The 25,828-nt window shown below is 37.8% G+C and overlaps 1 protein-coding gene across 1 annotated transcript; it reads left to right on the top strand.

Moving 5' to 3' along the window:
• Nucleotides 1-5,943: 5,943 nt before the first annotated feature.
• Nucleotides 5,944-25,393, top strand: NAA30 (N-alpha-acetyltransferase 30, NatC catalytic subunit). Its single transcript, XM_026480310.4, has 5 exons — nt 5,944-6,126; nt 6,400-7,171; nt 11,970-12,093; nt 13,888-13,943; nt 21,975-25,393. The coding sequence occupies exons 2-5, from the start codon at nt 6,401-6,403 to the stop codon at nt 22,110-22,112; spliced, it is 1,089 nt and encodes a 362-aa protein (XP_026336095.1). The 5' UTR covers nt 5,944-6,126; nt 6,400; the 3' UTR covers nt 22,113-25,393.
• The last annotated feature ends 435 nt before the right edge of the window (nt 25,394-25,828 follow it).

The raw sequence follows: 25,828 nt of genomic DNA on the forward strand, positions 1-25,828 counted from the left end.
TCTCTGCAAAACAAATACATAATAGAGCTCTAACCCACAAGCTGCAACAACCTGCCCACCAACCCCTTATCTATAATGAACTATGAACTGTCTATGCAGTGAACATAGAATGTCTATGCAGTGAACATAGAATGTGGCCTCCTAGCATCCATTCCCCATTCTTCTAACAGAAACTCCATTTTGTTTGGTATACACCCTTCCCCCACCACACATACACCTCCAAAGACGCTTACTCTCTCCTAGTTCCAGGTAGCCTAAGTGGGGGTACACTTAGTCTCTTTCCAGTGACAGACTTGGGAATAGCACATGACCAATTCTGATAAATGACACACCAAGAGAGGTCTGCTAGAGGCTTCTGGGAAAGTAACTCTTTGTGAGTTACTGAAAGCCTCTCCTTCCTCTCACTGGGCATGAATCAGGAAATACATAGCCCCAAACACTTATGGCAACCATATTATAACTATGAAGGAAGCAGCTTTAGGATGGAGCTGACTCTGAATGGCAAGAGAGAGAGAGAGAAACCTGGGTTCTCAAATATCATCGAACCAATTCAACCTGAACGTCGCCCTGCCTCTCATAGTCTTTTGCACGATCTAGTTCACTCCCTTACTTTTTGAAGAGCTAGATTGAGTTGGTTTTTCTGGTTTTTGTGACCACAGCACCCTAACCCAGATTTGATTATTAGGCAATGGGGAGTCACTGAAGAAGTTTAAGCAGGAGATGGACATAGTTTGCATTTTATGAGGACAGCAGTGGCAGAAATGTTGAGGATAGACGGGTGGGTTGGGAGACTGGCTAACATTTACTGAGGGCACACCATGTGCTTCTACTAGGCTAAACACTTTACGTATATTAATTCATTTAACCCTTCCCAACCCCTATGAGGCATGTAGTATTATCTGCATTCAATAAGAACAATCTGAAGCTCAGAGATTTTAAGTTGTCCAAGGTCACAGAGCTAGTACGTGGCAGAGCCAGAATCTGAGCCCCAATTTTATCATAGACATTTCTTCACATCCCTTTTACCCCCAATACTACGTATCAGGAGAAGCTCATCTTACTCTCAGCCACAAATAGGCCTCATTGATTTAAGAGTAAACCCACTGACTGGGTTTCCAGTGACTGACTCAGGAACAGGCTGGTGACCCAATTCTGGTCTGGCTTCTAACCCCCAATTCACACTGCGTATTTCATAGCATTATTGTGAGAACCAAAGTGGGCTATTGCCTATAACATAGTTAATATACGGTAGGCCGGCAATACATGCTCGCTGCTGCTGTGGCGATTACAGACCACTATATGTCAAGAAGAACTGAGAAGGAATGTTCAGAGAAGGAGGGCAAAGAAGTATGGTGTGACAGAAGCCAAGGGAAGAGTTTCGGAAGGGCATGCAAGATCAGGTGCCATGGGAACATAAAGTGACATGAGAGTTGAAGAGTGTAATGGGTCTCACCTTTGGGACATAACAGGTGACTTCTGCCAGGGAGGTGTTAGTGGAAGGGTTGAGGTGGAAGGGCCACGGATAGGCTAAAGAGCAAACTTGCATCTGAGTGGAGACAGTGACTATTATCGCAGATTAGTAGTTTCACTGTGCTGGAAAGGAGAGAGAGAAAGTTAGCAGGAGTCTCCGGAGGCAGGGTATTTATAAACTTTGAGGCAATAGCCAGCAAAGATACCACCGAAAATTCAGGAGAGAGAACAATGATGGGACAGGTACCAAAGGAGGCTGAAAGAGATGACATCAAGTTCACAGGTAGAGGGAGGTATAAGTCTTGAAGAAATGGGCCATCTTCAACCCTCTAATGTTTTTTTTTTGGGGGGGGGAGAAGGAGATAAGGGTAAGTTCAGATATAGATGCATTTATTGACATGGGGGGTGGGGGTGGAGGGAGTTCACCTTTGGAATAGTTCATTTTTCCTAGTGAACAGGAAGCAGGGTCATCTGCTGTAGAGAGTGTGAAGCAAGTAGTGGTCAAAGTTAGTTGCTGTTGGATGAAGCTAGCCTGGAAACTGGTAAAATCATCGCTAGAGTACTGATAGCTGAGGCCATAGCTAAATTGGAGACCAAGAATTTTCAATGGCTTTAATATATAGGAATATATGTTCTCTTCAGCACCTCTCACCTGCCCAGGTGGAGGTAGAAGAATCAGCCTGTCCGTGCCCTCAGGTTATGAAAGTATGAGATTGGAAGTAACGGAAATAGCGACCATTTGACCACAGTCTTCTCTGGTTCCTCATACACCCCCAAGGCCTTCGTCATACAAACGAAATCTATGCCAGCAATGGGACTGCCAACCACTGTTCTCAAAGGGTCAGAGGGTTAAAGAACAGACTGTCACTCCCTCAAATTCAAACAGAAGAATCAAATTGTTAATGAAAGCACTTTACCTGGGAATCTCACAGTGTTCCAGGATTATAGGTGGTAAAACAATATTCATCCTTTGATTAAATGCTATAAATCTCAAATATGATGTATCCCCTTTCTTTCATCTAGGATAAAACAAAGCGAAGGACATTCATATTCAAGGCTTTATGTATAATAGATAGGAGTAGTGGGATTAAGAGTCACATGGCATGTAAAATAAAACTACACAAATATTTAAATTATTCAGTATGTGTGCCTATGGCACATAACATGAGATCCTGCTGAGTCAGGAGAACTTAAACATCTCTCCGTTATTAACATCTTCATTCCCACAGCTGCCTTTCAGGTAGGTGCACAGCTAGGATTCCCTCCTCAACCTGGCCAACAAGAGAAAAATGTCTACCTGACAGAATTACGAAGGAACTTTGCTCCTTCAGGAAGTTGCTTTAGGATATTTTTTCAAAATTAATGTTGGTTATTTTAATTGATTTAATGAGTTTTTTCTTCTAAAAAACTTAAGGTGTGTCCTTTCATTGTTCAAAAGAGAACAAAGACAATAGTAAACAAGTGACTATTGTATCATAAGATATGACAAAACAATGAAAATACCAATTATCCAGATAGAAGACTATCACTGGTTATACCTCCCCTGTCCCGAGACCATTCCTTCCTCTGAAATCATTGTTCACAGAGATAGTTGTCTTTTCAGAGCCTCATATTAGGCAAATATGCCTAAAGCATTAGAGTGAACCAATCCTATTTCCATACCTAACATAATGCTGCCACAGTACTCCGAAACACGAGTAAAAAAGAAAAGACTTTTATGAATATAAAGACAGATTTCTTAGAGAAGTCTTCTGACTTAGGAGATCACCATTGGGATTTTAATACTGGCATATAAAGTGGAGTCACTGGAGCTTAGATATCAGAGATCTTATTTGCTTATTAACTAGCAAGGAGGCCAGAATTTACTTTGTAATGATAGACACATCCTAGACTGCTGAGAGAGTAGCATAGTGTAGTAAAAACAAACAAACAAGTCTCCTCTTATGTATTAGATACGTGAATAATAAAAAGACTCAGTTACTGACCTCAAGGAGGTCTTTCTAACTCTCATCTTTCTGAAAATACCTGTGAGACAACATTGAGTGCGCCCCTCCGTGTGAGAAAGCTCAGTGCCAAGTTACAGTATGGAAAGAATACTAAGACTTGTTGCCACTCATTCATTACAATGGAGTCACATCTTTTTTAGGACAGGGTTATAGTCCACAGATAAGGAGAGACATTTTTCTAAAAAATTAACCTTAAATATGTTTGGGGAAATTGTGTGGGGCCATTTTGGTCATTTTTTCCTGCATGGCTTGAACAGATCATTGCTTCTTTGGCTAACCACCCAGATTACACTTCAAACATGTCATTTGAAAAACACTTATTGTTAAACAACGTATGTACATTTGGAAATATGGTTTTGTTTTACTTTTTATAAACCATAAATGGGATCCCATTGTACTTATTAGTTTATTTTACCTCCTCAGGGTGCTTAGGAGATCTTAAATACCTATGACAACTTGTGCTTTCTAAAAATGACCGCAGCAATATTTCTGGTCCCACGTGTCCTTTAAAAACCTTGCCTTCCCCCATCAAGAAGTAGGATCTATTTCCCCTCCCCCTGAGCCTGGATGAGGCTGTGTGAGGGCCTGGAGAAATAGAAGACAGCAGAATTGACACTGCATGACTTCTAAGGCAGATAAAAGGTAATATGGTAGAAACCTGGCTCTCCTTTTCTTGGGATACTCACTCTTGGAACCTAGCCATCATGCTGTGAGAAAGCCCCAAACAGTCCATATTAAGAGACCACCTGGAGAGGTCTACATGGAGTTGAACTGAGGTCTCCAGCCTGCAGCCTCCAGCCAGTATCAACCACCAACATGAAAGTGAAAAGTTTTCAGATGCTTCTAATCCTCAGCCTTCCCAGTTGAGGCCCAATGCATAAAGAGAGCAGAGCAAAGTCATTCCTGCTGTGCGGTCTGAATTCCTTACCCACAGAATCCGTTGGCATAATAAATGGTTGTTTTATACCACTGTGTTGTGGGGGTAATTTACAATGCAATCATAGTAACTGCAAGTGTATCAATATATTCTATTATATTCAATCAATTTCAATCTTACAACAGTAACATAATTAGTTATAATAGTATTTAGGTATCATAAGCTTATTTTAATCATTCCTGTATTGATAGATACTTAGGTGCTTTGGACTTATTTTTTTCCAGTTATAGACAAGACTGAAATAAATAAGCAGCTACATCTCTATTTGTACACAAATATCAATATTTCTATAAAAATCTATAGTTTTTATAAAACCTATAAATGAGTTAATAAACACATGTAAGATACTTAGAGCAGTGCCGGCACATAGTAACACATTTTATTATTGCTATTTTTATCACTATAGATTGAACTTCTAGATAGGAGGTGATAGTTTGTCCTTGCTATCTTTAGTGACAAGGACCCTAACAATTTTATGTAACAGCTATGCTACAATGTATCCCACTTTCTAGAGTTTATCTCATGGCAGAAAGTTGCAAACATAATCAGTCATAGACTTATGTCCCTGAAAACATCCATCTGCTGCTGACATGACTAGCTCTACAAATCAGCTTTTGAAAAACTTAATTTGCTCCGTGTGATGGAGAGTTACAAAAACAGATCTGCTGGAAATCATCATTTGCGGACTAGAGAGGAAAGAGCGAAGCCACATGCTCCAGTGCGTGGGGCTGTTCAATTCCTTTTGCATCCGCTTGGGCAGACCACTTGGTGGAGTGAGTGAGGAGGAGGTTCAGGACATCACTTTCCCCGGGACAGTTTGTGTCACAAGTTTAGGAATGTGCTTTTCTAGCCGTTGTCACTCTAGTCCACCATCTCTAACTCTTCCCCGGACGTGCTTGTACCTGTCCAGCACTTTTAATCACATTTAAATCCAAATTCCTGGGTAGGATAAAGGGGGTAAGGAGAAAGAGGACTACCTGTCCACCTTCTCTTGTCTCGAAGGGGCAGACTAATCAAACTTAACTCACACTGCAAACAACCAGTTTTCAACAGCTTTTAACGTCCTTCCTCTTCCGATTTTCTCCCGTTTTGCTCCATTTTTAAGGGACTCAGGTAACCGCCCCCCCCCCCCCCCGCCTTACTCCCCCGCCCCTCCCCGCTTCAGGGCAAACGTAGTACAGCTGAGGAAGAGCATTTTTAGGGGACTCGTGTGCGGCCAGGTCGGCAGGCCACCAGCCGGCGGGCTTCGCGGCCGCTCCGTGGGGGCGGCGGGCTTGGAACAGGGAGCGCCGGTCCCGCCCATCTCTCCCCGCCCCAGCTTTCTGAGCTCCTCCGGCTGAGGAGTTCAAAGCCTAGGACGGTGGCCTGGGAGCCGAAGACTCCAAAGCCCTCGGCAACTTCCCCGCCCCATAGCCCCACCCATTAGCACGCGGCCTCCCCTAGAACCCACAGGAGACACCTTCGTCCCCGCCCCTCCACAGGTCACCTCCCTCCACGCCCCTTTCCCTTGGCCCCGGCAGCCGGCAGGCAGGGAAGTGTCGTAAAGCCAGGCCTAGGAAACTTTACCCGGGGTAACAGCCGAGGCGCTTTACGGCGACGGCGGCTGAGTGTGAACCTTGGCGGTGGTGGAGGCGGCCGCGGCGGCGAAGGAGGCGGCGGCGGCGGCTGAGGAGGAAGAGGAGTGGCGGCAGTGGCGGCGGGGACCTGTGCGGGGTGAGCCGCGCGGAGGGGGCAGGGAGGGGCCGCGGGTGACAGGGCCAGTGGATGAGTGCGGGCGGACGGGGACGGTGGCCGGCTGAACAGCTGGGCGGCGCTGAAGAGCGGGGGGGGTGCGGAATTGGGGGGGCTGCTCCGTGAGGGACGGTTTCTGCCTTTGTTCCCCCCCACCTTCGCCCCCCCCCCCCGCCCGCCCGCCCGCCGCCCCCTCCGCTGCGCGCTCGTCCGCCGGGTCTCATGGCCTCCCCTCTCGGTCTGTGTCGCCTCTAGGATGGCGGAGGTACCGCCTGGGCCTAGCAGCCTCCTCCCACCACCAGCACCTCCGGCCTCGGCGGCGGCCGAGCCCCGCTGCCCCTTCCCGGCGGGGGCAGCCCTCGCCTGCTGCAGCGAGGACGAGGAGGACGACGAGGAGCACGAAGGCGGCGGCGGCAGGAGCCCGGCGGGCGGCGAGGCGACGGCGGCGGCCAAGGGGCATCCGTGTCTCCGCTGCCCTCAGCCGCCGCAGGAGCAGCAGCAGCTCAACGGATTGATCAGCCCCGAACTGCGGCACCTCCGGGCGGCCGCCTCCCTCAAGAGCAAGGTTTTGAGCGTGGCCGAGGCCGCCACGACCACGGCCACCCCCGACGGGGGGCCCAGAGCGACTGCAACAAAAGGAGCTGGGGTACACTCGGGCGAGAGTCCCCCTCACTGCCTCCCCAATAATGGAAGAACTGCGCTCCCCAGCCCGGCAGAGGCAGTGGCGGCGAGCGATCCTGCGGCGGCGGCCCGCAATGGACTGGCGGAGGGCACCGAGCAGGAGGAGGAGGAGGAAGACGAGCAGGTGCGGCTGCTGTCTTCATCCCTGACCGCCGGCTGCAGTTTGAGAAGCCCCTCAGGCAGGGAGGTTGAGCCTGGGGAGGATCGGACGATACGTTATGTCCGATATGAATCCGAGCTACAAATGCCCGATATCATGAGACTGATCACCAAAGATCTGTCTGAACCCTACTCCATTTATACCTATAGATATTTTATCCACAACTGGCCACAGCTGTGCTTCTTGGTAAGTGGATGGAATGCAAAGAGGGTGAACCCAGCAGAGAGATCCAGGCTGTGCGGGGCAGGGAGTGTGAGGGCTGAGAGTGGCAATGGATGTATACTCCTGCGTTTCATAGTACGTTACATGATGTAAAGTGCGTGTACACACTACTAGTTATTTAATGAAACTGTTTTGAAGGTAAGACATCTTGAGCCGGCTTAACTTGATATGTAAATGCAACAAGCCTGTATGATGCATGTTGGGGGTCTTGGATCCTGTTTATATTAGCTTATAATCATGTTTAACCGTCTTTAATTACCCTCCCTCATCCTCAGAGCACTTTGCAATCATTTAATTTGAACATGGTTCTGTTCGGATACAGGCTTTATTAATCTCTCAATTACAGCCGTAATCAGGGAAGAGTGTATGCATAAACATGTTTTGGTGAACATGATTGTCAGTAAACTTGCTGTGGCCACATTGGAGAATTAAATCTTACAAGCATTTTCTGTAATTATGGAGATTGTCTCCTTTTACTTCAACAGGACAATTAACGGTTGTAGCCAGCCTGTTTTCTGGTGGTAGATTGTAGAAGGCGCTACTGACGCTTCTGGTGGCCGAAAGACTCCTGAAACTTGAACAAAATACCTTTTTGTGGAATACAGGAAACTAAGTGTGAAATTGTTACTAATCTAATTTTTTTCTTTAAGAAACTGGTCATAAATATACCTAAATACTAGTAGTAACACAGGCTTCTGTAAAGCATAGTCGACAGAATTTTTTTACTTATATGTAAGCAAGAAAGATTTGGCTATGAAACAAGCTAAATAGTTTTGTTTTGTTTTTTAATTTTTTTTGAAAATTTATGTAGTGGTGGTACCAGTCGTTTCTTCCCAATAATACTGATCAATTTTAGTCTGTATGAAACCTTTCACTTAAATATTAACTGAAGGTATATGCTTTATATCTGTGTGCTCACAAGCAATTTGTTTCCATTGAATTTCACTGAGGGAAGGCAACATGATTTTAAGAAGTATTTTATGATATGTAAATGGAGAAGCACTACTATTATGTATTGTTTTAGCATTGACTTAGTTGTACTTAGCAAATCCCTGCAAGACGTTTTGACAGTGCTTCAGAAATCCATCTTTTTGATTTTATATGTTGGTAATCTGAAAATATAACTTCAATATTGTAGATAATGGTAGTTCTGCTATTTTCTATGTTCAGTTTGCTAAACTTCAATTTAGTATGTTTGTTTAAATTGTGGGAACTATCTTATATTCTACAAAACTGCTTTTCCAGGATTCTCACCATTGTATCAAAATAGAAGTTCTTAGGCCTTTGCCAATGAATATGGGAAAGTGATTTTATAGCACTATTATACATGTCATATTAAATGCCAGTGTAATTGTTAAAAATTTATGATTGATTTAATTGTAAGTTTACCCACAAAAGCATACAATTGAGGCAAACCTTAAATTGACATATGTATTTTTGTTAATTACCAGAAAATAGATGTATATATAATATTTAGTCAACTTTGGGTTCTGATATTACCTCGACCTCTCTCAACTTGTGTGCCATTTTAGACTCTGATAAACTTAGTAAATTTTAGTTTTGATATTTCATGGACTCCTTCCAATTCACCATCTAATTTATACTTTAGCTTTTTAATAGCCAGTTTGTTTAACATTAAATTCTGAATATCTGGAAATTCAGATGTGTACAGGTGGTTGACATCTAAGATTTACTAGTGCAAATATGTATCTGGGGGTATTGAACATAAAACAGTAGTTAATCAGAGGCCTTTATGTTGGCATTTAAAAAATTTGAGTTTCCTCTAAGAACTAATTTAAAACAAATATAAGTGTATGTTGATTTTAAATCCTGTCATTTTAGAACTGTAAAGAATCTTAAATATAACCTAGCTCAACTTTACTTTTTTTTTAATACAAAAAAATTCAGGACCAAAGTGACTTAAAATGTTTAAATCTTCAAATATTTAGGGGTGTCTGGCTGGCTCAGTCAGTGAAACAGCCAGCTCTTGATTCTTAAGGTTGTGAGTTCGAGCCCCAAGTTGGTGTAGAGATTACATAAAAATAAAATCTTACTAAAAAAAAAAAAGCTTCAGGTATTTAGTGGCAGAGAGGTAAAGCTAGAACTTAACCTGACCTCTCATTATAGAAGTAAGAACTTGAAAAATTACATACTCTTGACAGTGAAGATCTTTGTGTTACCAAGTTATGCTTCATCGAGGGACAGTTGTCCTTGCAAACATGAGTAATCTGAAGAGATTGAAAACCTCCAAAATGCTTCTGGTTTCCATATAAACTGTAATGGATCAAATGGAATGTATGAGGTTGAACCTTAGAAAACTGCCAATACATGACCATATCTGACTAACAAAAATGTCAGTTTCTTATGATTCTTCCTAATAATTGTAACAGATGTGAAAGTAGAGTACCAGACAAATGGGAGACATTGTGAATTACTCTATTCTTAACTAATTTATCTGTCTTTTGAATTCATGGTATTTTCAGCTGTTGGTGGCTTTTTGAACTTCTTACTCTTATTACTAGTGATGTATTATAGTCTGCTTATTCTAAATTTAACTTTCTGGCTTCCTCTGTTTTCCCATGTATAGCATTCTGGAATTTGGGAATTTCTGTTTCACACAACTTAAATTTTTCAAGTTTTATAGATTGACAAGCATTTGGCCTTGTAGAGTTAAGTCTTAATCTTGCCAGGAATTTTTCAGTTCCCATCCTTGAAAAAAGAACACATTTGATAGTATGAGTTCCAAATATATGTGCAGAGCTTTTATTTGGAAAAACTGACAAGCAGTTTAGTGATTCTTGTAAGTGTATATCCATCAGCAATTTATCAGAAAAAAAAAATTACAGCATAGGCCTTCCTCACTACCAACATATTATTAGTAACAGTATATTGTATATTGGGCTTTTATTTTTTTTACTGATTTGTACCACTTGATTTTTGCCCCTACAGATTCTTCATTAGGAAGAAGTCAATCTAGTCCAAGTGTGAACTGATATAATACTTTGTTTGCCCGTTACTTCCTTGGTCAGAGGACAAAGATTTGTTTGCAATATCTATCCAATTTGAAAGTATTGTCCAATTGTATTGTGTCTGGTGGTTCTGATTTTGAAGAGACTTTTTTTGGATGGTTTACTAACTGTGAAGTGTAGCTGTCCTACAGTTTTGTATCATAGATTTATGTAGGTTTCCATTTTCCCTGACTTACGAGATCAGGTCAAAAAGTTTTTTAATGTAACATTAGTTCAAACATGTACACACAACCACATACATATATTTTGAAGTGAGTTATCTTCAAATCAGAAAAATGCTGTCCCAGTTGTTCAGCCAGCCAACTTTTGTGTATTTTTCAGGTCTTATTTCAGAAAGAAATTTTAGTTTTCAAAAGAATTTTGATAGAACCAGATTGATTCATTGTGAATGAAAATGGAAATAGCAGTTTTAGAGGTTTATTGGTTCAAAATAGTTTTAGATTGTGTGATAAAACAGAAATGAATTAGAGTGGATTGTTGAATTTAATATCCCTTCAAAAGGATTTTTCTGACCCAGTTGAGGTTTGTGTGAAATGGATTAGAATTATCTTGCCTACAAGATTTCTCCACAATTAAAAAAGGACTTTTTAATCATTTTACAGAATGATGAACTGAAAAATGTCACATCAAAATTAAGTTAAAATTAAGTATTAAGTATAAACTGAGCTTTTTAATTTCTTAACCTAATTCCTGGTTTTTGTTGTTGAAATAGCTCCTTCTGAAAATTAATTTTATTAAGAGAGAATTTGAAGTTTTCCTATTTTTTTAATGAGTGCTCTTTATAGCAAACACATATTTCTAGCGAGCTGACACATTATTAAACAATTGGGAGTATTGCCCTATTGATATTTACCAGAATACAGCATTAGTAGAACTTTTCATGAGTGACGGAACTTTTGAAAAACATTTTTAATGGTAACACTGGAAATCTTAATGAAAATGGGGGATGATTAGCATTTATGTAACATGTAACCGTTAACACTCTGGAAAGACATACTAAAATAACTATACAATTATATTAAAGCTTTGGCTTTAATATGAAGCTTTAATTTTAAGTTCTAGATATTCTCTGAGCCTAATGATAATGATACTGTCAGGAGAGTCCTAAAAATGAGACCATTGTATATCTAGTCTTCATAGTCCTTCACTAAAAAAACCCCTGGGGTAGGATCCAAGGAATACCTTAAAAACAATCTTTTTTCTGAAAATCATTTACATTTTTTTCCTGATCAGAGTCTAACTCTACTGTTTATGTAAAAATGTTTGTCTTTCACTAAAACTTTATTAGAATTAAGTTTAAATTTACAGTACTTTGATAAGCAAGTTTAATAATATTTTCTTATATCCTGATGAATAGACATTGTCTTAAAAAAATTACTTCACATATTTCCCCCTTCCCAATTCTTAAGCATGGAGGTCTTTATTGCAAATAATTATAAGCACCTCTTATAATGTACTTGAATATTTGCTTTGTGGGAATCTTGCTTTTTTTCCTCCCTAGGCTTTGATCATAAACATAAGCAGTTCATGCCCTAAACAATGTTGAACCATTTTAAACTGGAACATTTGAAGGATTTTTGGGATTTAGATTTCTGAAATTTCTGTGATTGCTCTCTTACTAGAATTCTTACCTCTTCTCAAAAATGTGACCAATGGTTGGTTGCTGTTTCCCTGGGTAATTGTGCAGTACCTGATGGCAATGTATTCTTCATAACTGTTTGTTTATTTTTAAGGCCGTGGTAGGGGAGGAGTGTGTAGGTGCCATCGTTTGCAAGTTGGATATGCACAAAAAGATGTTCCGCAGAGGTTATATAGCCATGCTAGCCGTGGATTCCAAATACAGGAGAAATGGCATTGGTAAGGAGAATATTATGTCACTAAAAGAATACATAAGTTATTTTCATTTCTGTTTTTTGAAGCAAAAGATTTAAATGTAAAGACGTAGAAATGAGAAAGAAGCTAAGGGAAGAATATTAAGACTGTTTTTATTTCAAAATATTTTTAAAATGTTCTTAAAATTAATTGTTTTCTTTATTAATGTTTGGTTTGAGAAATTGTCTTTCTAGCAAGTAACAGGTGATCAGTTTTTACCTCTAAACAGTTTTTTTTTATCCCATTCAAAATGCTTTGTGTTATACTACGTGCTGCAATTTTCAGTAGCATTATTGGGGCACTTGATCACAGCCCTCCAGGAGCTGTCTATGGCTGGGTTAAGTGGGCCTCAAGGCAAAATTATGGAGAAATTGTTACTATTATTTAGTACTAGTCCTCAAACATATTAGCAATTCAGGGAGGACCAGGAGAAAGGAGAATTGTTTCTTAGTATTCCCAATTTCATCTCTTTCTTGGGTCTACTTTTCCTGGCATTTTCAGTTAATCTTATACTTGTGATTTATAATGGTCATTAGAGTCATCTGGGTGTTTTAAAAACAGATGCTTAGGTCCCTCCTCCTGAGAATCTTGTTTGTCCTGTTAGAAGGAGGACTGGGGCTTCCTCAGGTGACTGTGATGTAAGCCTCGTTAAGAGCCACTGTCCTAGTGTCTGAGAGCTACTGGCTCTTTGTTCAGGATGGGGGATCAAGCACTTGTGTGAGCATGTCAAATTCTGGGAACTAATGAAGCTGAGTAAGTATTTGTGAAAGATTTAATGCCTGTACCAGTATTTAATTACTAGCAGTTTTTTGTCACTTGAATTTTTTTTTTAATACAATTGTTATTGTCCAATTTAAGACTGTTTCACACAATCTGAGATGTCATGAGAAATCATGAATAGGATGACTTAATACATTTGGTTTAACCAACCTTTCTTATTAGAGTTAAGAGTTTACTACTAAGGTTTTTAATGGATTGGACTTAACAAGCCAAGTTTAAGTTTTTGACACATTAAAAAGAGCTGATAAGGGCTCATGGCAATCGATAAGCAGTTGTCTGGCTAGTTCACAGGGCAGAACCTGGTGGCTTGAGGGCTGCATCCTAGCCCTCAGACATTTTGTTTGGCCCGTGTAATGTGTTCTTCCTCATGTGCATGGTTGGAAAATTAAGAGAATTCTTACAGAATTTGGATTTCTTAAAATCAGAGTTGGCAGTTGTTTTACCTTTTACGTACCAAATGTAGCTGACCTTAAACTAGGATACGTTTTGCTGGACATTTACAGAGACACCACTGGCATCATTTGGGAATGCTGGACTTCAGTATGCTCAGGCTAGCTATACAGTTTGTAGGAACCAGCCCAGTATCTTGGGCTGTGTCACAGCAGTTTCTGGTGTGATCTTTGGCAAGATTAGCTCAAGAATCTTGTAGTAACTTCTGGCTAGTTCAAGGGTTTCATGGGCTGTTCTCGCCACACCATATCTTGCCTTTTTCTTTTTCCCTTTTCTCTTACCTTCAAACAGAACAGCACAAACTCCTGCTTGGAGCAAGCAATTACACCTAAGAAAAAGGGATACATACGGAGATAGGTCTTTTAAAAGGAAGCTTATATTGCTATGTATAGGTTCTGTTGGCCTCTCAGTTTAAATTTTTTCTCACTTAAGATAGTCTGTATCTGTATTCAAGGTAGAACGCAGCATTTGGTATTTCTGTGCTTACTATAAACATGGTAATTTAAGAAACTAAATTTTCCTTCATTAATACTCATGTCTATATTCTAGGTACTAACTTGGTTAAGAAAGCTATATATGCCATGGTTGAAGGAGACTGTGATGAGGTAAGTCTTTCTAAATTTAAAACCTTTTACCCTGGTCTGTATTCTACCAGTTTTTTTTTTTTAAATAAATATCCCATAATAAATTATACTGCAGATTTCATTGCGAACTATTACTATATAATTGTAGCTTGTGGTGAAAATTATATTCCTTTTAAAAACATGTGAATTTTGACCCAAAACAAATTTTAAGATGATAATGAGAGCTAAAATTTGTTCTTTGTCAAAATGTAAAGGTGAAATCTTAGACATTTTTAATAAATAATTGGTATTCAGAGGAATTGGTATTCAGAGGATTTGTTATCAGTTAAAATCATTTAAGGTAGCTTTTATTACAAATCTTACTGCAATTTCCTTACATATTGGCCTTAGTTTCTCTCTAAGTTACATTTTTTTTTTGAACTGTGGGCCAGCTGTCAGCTTATATGAAAGACATTTCGTGTTTGAAAAAAATCTCTCAGCATAAAATAATGAGAAGGCTGAGGAGAAAAAGACAACCATTTTTTAAATGTAGACCTGTCTGCATATTAACCTAAGAGTGTCTTTTCTCGTTAGCTTGTTTGTACAGCCTAACCGCAGCTATAATTTCTTTGTATCCTACAGCACCGTGCTGTACACATAGTGAGTGCTCTGTAACTAATAGTGACGGTTGAAAATGTGGAGGGAAATAACTATAAACTAGAGAAGTATAGGTGTTTTTAATATAGCAATGGTGACTAAGAAGGAACAAAATTGTATTGTGCTAACAATTTTATGAACAGTACAAGTGACAATTGTTTTTATTATTGGAGGGCAACTATGCCTTAGAGAGTTCTCAAAATACTTGAAATTAGGTAATTTTTTCCTCAAAAGGCTGTAACCTGTTTTGACACTTTTTTTAAGGTGGGTTTTTTTCTGTACAGAATGTACGCAGTCATTAAGCATGATGTGTATGTGTGATTTGGGGGTGCAGAGTCTTTCATTCACCATCCTCACACTCTGCAGCTCTTCAGTCTTCTGTCCACTTATAGCTACTGTTCATCTTCAAATATATATCCTCCCATTTCTAAGCACCCATCTAAGCTGTGTAATACTTTTTCTTTACACAAATGAAGCCATAATTATTATTCTGCAATAATTACTTTTTTTATTTAACAATATCTCATGAACATGTTTCCATGCCAGAATACAGGGATTTACCGTAGAGTAGTCTCACGCTGCTTGTTCACATTAGTTTGTATTCTGACTGATGACACTAAGTAGTGGTTGTACGAGAAGGCCTGCAGGTACGTTGGGCAGCACAGAGGAAATCATCCTGGCATTTCAGGATATTCAGTGTTATTTCAAATAAGATAATTCACACAGAGTGAAGGATCTTATATTGTTCACAGCTTTTAATATAATGTCAAAAAATGAAAGATGCAGTGACCCTGATCATTTAAATGACTGGTAATTAAAATTTGCAGAAGAGAGTTGGACTACATATGTTGATAAGTATGAGTCCCTATGTTTGGACCATAGCCACACTGGTTTAGTTCATCAGGAGGAGAAATCAAGCTTCATGAAAGAGGAGAAATCTTTGGGTTGATAAGACCATGTTTTGATCCTCTACTTGCTACTGAAGAGAGTGGTTTCCAGCGAGCAGGGATGTTATGAATAGAGAGTATTATGTTCCTTATGGTATTACAACTTTTGTGAGTTATCCTAGTCACTACCTGTGAGACAGGGTAGTGTGCTTTACCTTAACAAATGTTTAAATAGTATTGGTTTTCCTTTGAAAGTTCTGGGGATTGATACGGAGATTTGGGTTATATTTTAGTCTCAAAGTTAGATCCTAAATGAGTGACACATTTTATGGTAGAAATACTCTTTTAATTGTGGGCCTAAAAATCTAATTCTGATTTATTTTTCTTACTTTTGAAGCAAAGAGTTTTACCTAATCTTAGTCTGAAATGGGAATAGTTCCATAAACTTCTTTTGTATGATTTTTTTTTTTTTTTTTACCAGTTTGAATAGCTCTGCCTCTGGATTAGAGAACTCTTCTATGTTTAAAGAAAATTGTGCCACATTGCTCATATAACATATAAAGATTTTGCTCTATGAAGGGATAGAACCTTTGTTTACTCTTTATAAGGCTTTCCCTCTCCCTTTCATTTTGTGTTAAACTATGTCAGCCACAATTCTATCCCATTTTCCCTTCTAATTTTTGATAGTTAATTTGTCTTTATTGGTTCCACTTCCTTTATTATCATTTCACCCCATTTGGTTTGGTTTCTTCCTCCTCAACTCCAGGGTAACTACTTCTCAGTCTTTAAGATCCAATACAAATATCAATAACTTTTTAAAGTTTTCCTTAATCCTTCTAGACAGAATCATTTATGTGGCTTCTGTGTTTTTTTTGGCCTCTCTTTTTGTAAAATTTACTTCATTGTTCACAGTCTGTGCCTTAGCCGCTAAGGAGAGCAGAGATTCCTTTTCTTGTTTACTGCTGTTTCTTAGTACTTAGTGTGGTGTTTGTGATAGAGTACAGTGGTTCTTAAATTTGTTGGCTGATTGGTTCAGTGCTTCCAGCGTTGTATTTGTACCTCTTTTTTTTTTTTTAATGCAGTTGTGAATTTCAACTTGTGTAATTAATTGTTAACTTGTCTTCCCCTCTGAACTTTCTATAAACTTTCTAGGAATGGCAGTCATCTTACTTATTTAGTACATAGTAAGATTTAAAAAAAGGTACAGAGTTCATCAGTTGTTAATACCTTTTCGGTAAAAACAAAATCATATGTAAAAACAGTCTTGTGTATAATTCATTGTTCTGAGGAAAACTGAAATTTTAATTTCTAAGAATATAGTAACCAATTATAACCAACATGTGATTTTACTTTTATTAAGTTGGGCCAACCTTCTTTTCTCTTTAAAGTGTTAAGGAATTTTGGCAAATTATTGGAAAGTCATTTGAGAAGAGATTTAAATTACATTTTCCACCACTTAGGTTGTACTGCTATTTTTTTTTTTCTTAAAGAGATTTTTAATTCTACAAGCCTATAGAAAGTTCCATTTGGAAATCTCTAGGAGGCCTTACCATGCACATTCAGTCAATTTTTACTTCCTATTCTGTTTGTAGAATTTATATGTGACCTTGAGTCATGTTTATATTGCTCTTGGTTCCTCTTGTCATTTTTAAGATAAATTTACAGCATATTAAACCAAAATTAGTAATCACGGAGTTGAAATGTAGATTATGTTTTTGTTCGAATAATAATGAAATACTCTCCCAATCTAATAGTTATTTTCATTTCGCCTTACTATGACTTTCCTAACTTTTTATGTCAGAATTAGACATGTTAAAACAGCTAACTAAAAGATCTTTTTCATTTTCTGTATATTTGGAGCTGTCTATAAAGTTATAAAAAAAAGAAACAAGTGGATTTGTTGCTTCCTGAATGAGAAATGCATTACCCACATTGCTAACCTGGCTTGACTTTGTCCCCCCCCCCCCCGGCTGCCAAACATGTAGTAGCTACTAGGACAAGCATCTTGGGTTTGTGTGTTACCTTAGGGGAAATAGTAAGAAAAATACATATAAATAGCATGAATAGTTTTTTAGAATGTGGGATTGCTGGATCATATAGTAGTTCTGGTTTTAATTTTTTGAGGAGTCTCCGTAACTATTCCATGGTGGCTGTACCGATTTACATTCCTGACAATAGTGGCCTAATTTATTATAACCAATAATAAATCTGTTAACATATTAACAAAATACATATATGTTGATATGTACAAATACATCTCATGTATTTTTATGATTTTTTGATATTGTACAAAGAACTTTTATTATAATGTACAAAGATGACTTTTAAACCTTTTATGTTTAACAGTTCTATATTGACTATTTTTAGTTTCACTGGAAACATATTTTGTCTATGAGACAGAGGCTGTAGGTAAAGAACAGAGTAAAATGGAGAGATTTAAGCTGTAAGGACTTTTGGTTGAGTAGTTTGTTCTAATTAAAGAACTGGTTATGAGAAGCCTGGGTGCTAGATCCATCTTCTGTCACTTAGAATTGTGATTGTAGGCAAGTCATTTAACTTGTTATAGTCTGTCTCTTTGTCTATGCAATCTGATGGTAATGCTGATCTTAAAGGAATGTTAAAAAGAGCAATAGTAGTATTCAGTCATTGATGGAAGGTCTGTGAAGTGCCAGACTATAGGCTAGTGCTTAGGTTCTAGCAGTGAACAGCTTGCCCTCCCTCCAGCAGTTCCAGCCTGCAGTATTAAAAAAGTCTTTCTAAACTGTAAGTTTGGCTTATCCTGACAATCGTTTGTTGCTAAGTGAGTCTGTGGAACTTCACAGTAATCCTTTTTCTGTTAAGTAGAATTCTACTTTGCCAAATTTCTTTGGGACCAAAGTAGCCTCATTATCCTTTGGCTTCCTATGTAATACTCCCATGATATGGACTGAAAGAATAGTTTTATATTGAGTTTTCACTATAAACCCAGATTCTCTTTTAGTGTATTTGTAAGAATTTGAGTGATTATTAAAAAGTAGTTACTTTTTTTCTGACATTTTCTATTTTGTCAAATGATCTCCTTGTTTAGAGAATGTGAGTGTACCGGGAGAATCTGTTCAATTTAACTAAGGTTAGCCCTTTGTGTAATTCCGTTTTTGTGTAATTGGGCTGTATTTCACTAATCTGTTAGGGTGCCAACAAACATGATTAGAGCTCGTTACCACACCTTACATGTGTATTTATGTAGCCATAATTAGCTTCGGATGAGTCTTGAATATTTTCGATTGCCAAATATTAACAAACATAGGCTTAGATCCCCTTTATTGTGTCTTAAGTAGGTTAGAGCTCCCATTTGCTGCTTTCTTTTACTCTGGGAAACAAGCAGGGGGAGGCACATCAGAGTGGATACTATGAAGCTGCAGTTCAGATTTGGAGTCTGGTCTGTTTTTGCAGTACTGGTGGCCTTGAGTTTCATTCTTTTGTAAATTGGAGAAAATCGTATCTATTTCATAGGGTTATTGTGAAAATAACATAATGACAAATGCATGTAAAATGACATAACACATGTAAAACGCTTTACAAAGCATTTAGTAAACCTTCAGTAAATATTAGCTTAAAAAAACCCTTACATTCCTTTTTCTGTGAAATCAGGTTCCAAGTTTTGAGTTGTCGTACCTTTATTGCTTCACATATTAATTGTTTTGATACATTTTAGCTAGCTCTGATTAGGTGGTGGCCTAAAACAGAATTCTAAGAGTTCCCAAGAGAATTGTTCAAAATTGAAAACCTGTATTGATCGGACTGTAGTGTCCCATACTGGAAGATGACATACATTACTTAAAAATAAATTCCATTTTTTTAAGAGCAGAGAAAAGTTGTTGACTTTTATTCTTAAACCAATTTATTTGTTGTACAACATTTATTTAAATGTTCCTTCTTAGTAATATTTTCTCTTGCTACTGAAATATTCATTACTTGTTTTTAGATCTTTTAAAAGTCCAGATTTAGCATTTGATTTGCTTTAATGAGTTGATTGTTTAGTAGTTGCTTTAAGATGATGCTTTCTCTTTCAGTACATAGGTCATTTTAAAAGTTTGGTAATACTTTTGTTTATGTAATGTTTGTAATATAATGAAAGGTGCTTGGGATGTATATAATTTACAAATATTTAAGAGCCTTCTGTGTGTTACGCAGTGTGTTAGGTACATAGGAAACGGCTGTGAAGAAGGTACACATGATCCCTGCCCTTGTTGGGCTCATTAGCTAGGAGAGATGACACAGTCAGTAAATGTTGACTGAGAATGCAGTTGAATAAGGAGCAGTGCAGAGTGCTGTTGGGGTAATGTAAAAAGAAAGGGATACTTCACCCAGTCTGGAAGTGACAAGCTAAGGCCAAAAGCAAGGAGGACAGGAAGAGCATCCTTCCAGACAGAGAAAACAACTTATGTGAAAGGTCTAAGGTGGGAAAGATCATGGTGGGTTCCAGAAACTGAAAGTTCGGTGTTGATCACGGAGAGCCGGGAGAGGCGGGGCGATACCTAAAGTGAAGGTGGCAAGGTAGGTACAGGCCGTGTTTTGATGGGCCTTTTAGGCTTCTTCGGATTATTTTTAGATTGTGGATTTTATCTTGAGGACAAAAGGGAGTCAGTAAATGGTTTTAAGCAGGGTGTTAACAAGAGCATCATTCTACTTAAAGAGAATGGGAGACCTTTGAGTTAGGAGGATCTTATAATTACAGTGAAAGTTGACGGCAGCTTGGGCTAGAATAGTGTCATTAGGGATAGAAAGAAAAGGGTCGATTTGAGAGATTTAAGAGAGAGAGTTGAAATACTCAGTGCTTGGATGTTTGTGGTTAGGGATAGAGAGGAAAAAAGTTCAACGATGACTCTTGGTTTCAGGTTTGAGGCATTGGTAGGTTGGAGATCTTGCTACTAAGATGTGGAATTGTGGAGGAGGAGTTGATCATGAGTTCAGTTTTGGACAGGATGAGTTGACGTATATTCTTTTCCCTATTATTTACATCCGTTTGAATTCTTGTCAAATGTGTCGATAGCTTGACATAGAACAGAGAGACTCGTAGGCTTCGCTTGGGCCTTTGTTTAATTATACTTTGCTCTTTTTGTCCCACTTCAAACACCTGAGGGTTATGACACCCAATAGTAACTGTGGCTCACTGTGTTGGTAATTCTCGATGAGGTAGATTGAGAATCAATAGACAGGCAAATAGAGCCGTGTAGCTAAGAGGTGGGAGGATGGGATAGAGGATGTTTTGGTAGAGGAAGGTAGAAACAAATTTAAAAAAATCACACAATATCAAAAAGTATCTCTTATTCATTGTCATTTTTTTTTTAAAGATTTTATTTATATTTATGTGACAGAGAGACAGCCAGCGAGAGAGGGAACACAGCAGGGGGAGTGGGAGAGGAAGAAGCAGGCTCATAGCGGAGGAGCCCGATGTGGGACTCGATCCCGGCATGCCGGGATCACGCCCTGAGCCGAAGGCAGACGCTTTAACGACTGCGCTACCCAGGCGCCCCTCATTGTCATTTTTAATGAAAATCTTGGTTTTGTTCGAGATAAGAGGCTGTTCAGTAATATTAAAAAAGACTCAAAAGTTAATACTTTATGTGTTCTTCAGTTAAGTGTTGATGTCCATAATGTGTAGTCCCTTGTTCTCAGACTCTAATCTCCCAACTAGCAGCATCAGCATCAACTAGCAATTTTTCAAAAACACAGATTCTTGGGCTCCAGCCCAAATCTACTCAGAAACTCTGGATGGGGGGTCTCAGCAATCTGTTTTAACAAGCCCTCCAGTTAACTAATGTTTGGGTACATTTGGTCTAGAATCAGCAAAGGCTCAGAGGAGTAAATATTTTAGACTTTGTAGACTATAGCTCTCTGGTGCAGCTATTCAGTCTGCTCCTTGTATTGAGAAAGCAGTCCTAGACAGCATGTAGACAAATGGGCATGGTTGTGTTCCAATAAAACTTTATTTACAGAAACAGGCAATGGGCACATTTGGCCCAAGGGCTATAATTTGCAGATTCTTGTGTAGACTCTAGACAATATGGTAGTTGTTGCCAGGATAAATGATGACAATGAAAATATAGGAGTCAGAGGTCAATTCGAATAGTTTCAAGTACTGGTCAGTTTTCTTCAAAGTTTTTGTTGTTGATTTTTTTCTTTTCTTCATTTTTTTGTCACGCTATTTTTCTCCACAGGGAAATAATTCATCTTTGTTTTAGTATAAAACATATATTCACATTGCTAGAACTTTCAAACATCACAAAAAATCAATAGAACAGAAAATGTTCACATTCCTACCTCCCCTTGCCCTAAGAGAAAATTACTATCACAATTTCAGTGACCATTTTTCTGGGTACTTTCTGTACATCATTAACATTTATTGTTTCAACATCAATTTTAAAACAGATACAGTATGTTTTTCTTCAATATTTGAAATGTTTATATGTGATTTGTCAAATTATGAAATTATAAAATTAATTTCAAATATATAAAATTGTAACCTCGTTTTCTCATTTTTTTGAAGGTTGTTTTGGAAACAGAAATAACGAATAAGTCTGCTTTGAAACTTTATGAAAATCTTGGTTTTGTTCGAGATAAGAGGCTGTTCAGATACTATTTAAATGGAGTTGATGCACTGCGACTTAAATTGTGGCTGCGTTGAGAAACTGACATCAAGGAACAACTTTCCAACCACGCAGAATCGACCTTTGCATGCAATGCAATTTGTACAGAATTGCTTTGCAGGTGGATTTAGTAATTTCCATGCAGCTCTTACCTGTCAGTGTCTCATTGAGTGTCGCACAATATTTGTTGCACTTTGGCATGGCGCATTTGTTCTGAATTAAAAGAGATTGTTTTAAACTTAAAGAGTTCTTTTGGTACCAGCAAGATGTGCCAGTTGATAGCCAAGATTTGTTTGTTCATTTGCAAAGTCTGCTGACAATGTCATTTACACAGTGATCATTTTGTCACAGAACCAGTAAGTGGAACATGATTTTTGTTCCTTAAAAAAGCCAATGTAGATTGTAAAAATCTCTAAGTATACTAACATTTCACATGAAACCTGCCATAGTTTTCTGAAGGGGGTGGGGGAAAAGCTTCAATTTTAGGTTTTATTTTTTCAATATTAAATTTTTCATTCTTGAATATTGGTACCTCAGTGATTAGTGAATGAAAAAAATGTTCTGTAGGGTTGGGTGTGTCTTACAATGAGTACAGATAACAATGACATTGCGTCTGCCAGTGCCTGTGTAGATAAGTATATTTGTCTTCACCTCTAGTTTTTGAATGCATGCTATCTTTTCCTTTTCTTTAAGGCCTTTGCAAGCAAACTTTTGTTTTTATTTAAATTCTAAATTTGATAATAAATTATTTCAGATTTTTATAATTTGGATACTTTTTTCCAGGTGAGTGATAGTGGTTTACTGTAAAGTCCCTTTTTTCCTTACAGTAAGAAGTTGAATCTATTTGGAAAATCTTTGAGAAATGACTCAAAAGGGATGAGAAAAGTTGATGGAGCCGGGAATTGCTGGGTTTTTGGATGCACTTTTTTTTTGAGAGTGAGGGAATTTTTGGAAAAGAATAGAAAATTAATGTAAATTGGTATGATTTTATTTAATCAAAATTATCGCTAAGCTGTGAAGAACAGCTTTTACAAAGCAGTTGGAACTTTTTTCCCACTTGATTTGGATTTCACATCGCTTCTGTTTCTTAAAATGCTTCACTTTTGGTTCTTAGTCTTGGAAATAAATTTCAAGGTGCATTGTATCCATTTTAAACTGATTTTATTTTCTTTTTCACTTATTTGAGCAAATTCTTGGGGAAGCTTTGCTTAGTTCTCAGAAAAACAAAAGGGAAAATTGTAAAAAATTTTTTGGAATGAGTTCTATGGGTTTTCTTAATAGTTATCACCATGTTCAGTTACATTGTATTTTGGCCAATCTGTGCAGTGTAACAAATTTTCAAGTTAATTTCAATTGAGTCAGGAAACCTGTGATGGATAATTTAACTGGAAAACCTAGGTACCCTAAAAAAAAAAAAAAAAAAAAATAAGATTGATGCTCTGTGAAAAATGTTTTGTAGGATTCTATGTTGTATTTTCTTTAATTTGAATATGCTTTACTTCTGCTCTAGGATTTGGTTTGAATTTTATTTTATGGCTATAATTACTGTATTTTTAAAAACCCTACCTCCATTAACAGTTGGTAAAAGCCCCCTTTCAGGAAAGTTTGTTGCCTTTTTTTTTTTTTTTTTTTTTTTTAAGGAAAGCTGCTCCTTGCTCAGTGTCGTGTCTTGAAAGTGAACTGGGTATTAAGTACTTTTAAAATAATGACACACAGATTTGGTGAAAATAAAATCTTCCTATTGGTGGGATCATTTATAGTTCCTTGTTTTTAAAGACAACTTTTTCTTTCCATTTTATGTTGCTCTTGAAAATTTAATGGGGAGAGTACTGATTACATTAAATATATGATGATTACACAATACTCAGCTTTCCAGCTGACGATTTTGAGTCCTTTGCTCAAATGTCATTTGGGCTCTAACAGAGGAATGCCAGTCATAGTGATGCTTCTGTTACTTTTAATATGGAGAGAACTGAGCTAAAACAGTTATCAAATTTTATCTCACCACTTTATTGAGTAATGATAGTTGATGAACGTACAGTTGTTTGACTCACTAATGGGGACAGTTCTAAAGTAGATACATGCTAGATTTTCATTTCAACCATTATGTTTTTGGCACATTATCAATGAAACCATCTCTGCTGACCTTTTCCCCCAGAATTGACCAGGTTTTGCTGAACTGACTGGGTGTTGTAAACATAACCTTAACATGTGGCTAAAAAGTCAGATGGTTGCTGTATTGTTCAGTTGGTGTATGTTGAATATAAATGTCTCCCTTATGTCTTTCATTGGTTATGCAAAAATTGTTTACTTAAATAGACTAAAATTTTAATGTCCAGCATGATAACCCAGCATCAAAACTAAGTCTCCATTCCAGTTGAAGTAGCATCATACATTAATTTACTTTCTGATAGTGGACTTTCATTTTTCTTATATAATCTTAAAACAGTCCTATTTAAAATTGATAGAGTGAGTTCACTTGGCTAAAACTGAGCAAAATTGGTGCAACTTTCTTTTAATGGGGTGCTGCCTCTTTAAGACTGACTGTACTATCCACTGACACTGGTTTGGCAGTTGGTACTGCTGAACATTTTTATACATGCTACCATGAAGCTATATATGTTAGTATTGAAGAAGCTAACGGGTATACTATCATTTTTGATATGTGGGCTGATTGTAATTTCCCTTACATTAGGATGAAACTACTCTAGAGAAGTCCACAGATCAGAAACCAGACAGTAGTTTTTGAAGTTGAAGCCAACAAAATAAAAAATAAAAAAAAAATTACTATTAAAAAATTGGTTTTAATATTTTCTGACTCTTCCCCAAATTACCCTCCCTACTTGCTTGACAAATCTATGTAAAGGAGTTTGTTTGTCACATGTTTTAATTTTACCTTGCCCTGTGTTTATGGTATTGGCTGACATGTATAAGACTGGATGTGTATATTTATTATGGTGTCTAAAAATCATGAAGTTCATCACTTTCCAGGAGCATAGATAAAAGCAGATTGGTAGTGCATCAGAGTTAACTTTTCAGTGCACCATGACATCACTAAAATGAGTTTATAATGTTACAGGGCTTTCAGGTTTGTAAAAACATAACCATAAATTATATTGACGTCAGATATGAGTTGAGTATCTATAAAATATCACGTGTATCTCAAAATATTGGACTGCTGTTTGATGACTGGATATTGCTGCATAATTTTCTTCTATTGTCCCATATCCTTTTGGAGAGAGAGATTTAATGGGATTTGAAATGTGCAAGCTGTCTAAATAAGATGCAGTCAAATAAAGTTGGTTAAGTTGTGTTTGCATTTTTCTTTTAGATACAGCTGTGTGCATTTTATGATTGAGTTGTTCTGCTTTTACCTACTAAGAAAAAAACCAAGCATTCCATTCAGTTTCCCACTTCCGGCCTCCCATCCAAGAATTATTTGGAAGAAGTAATATATAATTATTATCTACTTTGTGTTCTGACAAAGTAAATTTGAAAATAACAACATGAATTTGATTTTCCTAAAAGTATTCAGAGTTAGTCAACTCAGATATCAGATATCAATACGAATGAGAGCATATTTGAAAGTATAAAACCAAAACTTGGTTTTTTGTCCTTGTGCCATAGCAGTTTATTCCTAAGACTGTTTTCATTTTAATTTACTGCCTTTTTTGTTTGTACTTAAGTAATGTTTTTCCCCCCTTGCTAAGACACCAAAGTAAAATAGAGCAATATCTGGGCTATTTGCCTCATT

Source organism: Ursus arctos, unplaced genomic scaffold (assembly GCF_023065955.2).
Source record: "Ursus arctos isolate Adak ecotype North America unplaced genomic scaffold, UrsArc2.0 scaffold_25, whole genome shotgun sequence".
Taxonomy (NCBI): domain Eukaryota; kingdom Metazoa; phylum Chordata; class Mammalia; order Carnivora; family Ursidae; genus Ursus; species Ursus arctos.

What these genes read in the sequence shown, in the direction of transcription:
- NAA30 (XM_026480310.4), top strand. Translation starts at nt 6,401, where the DNA reads ATGGCGGAGGTACCGCCTGGGCCTAGCAGCCTCCTCCCACCACCAGCA. An exon ending in GGCCACAGCTGTGCTTCTTG is followed by an intron (nt 7,172 to 11,969) that starts GTAAGTGGATGG and finishes TTTATTTTTAAG; the next exon opens with GCCGTGGTAGGGGAGGAGTG. An exon ending in ATACAGGAGAAATGGCATTG is followed by an intron (nt 12,094 to 13,887) that starts GTAAGGAGAATA and finishes TCTATATTCTAG; the next exon opens with GTACTAACTTGGTTAAGAAA.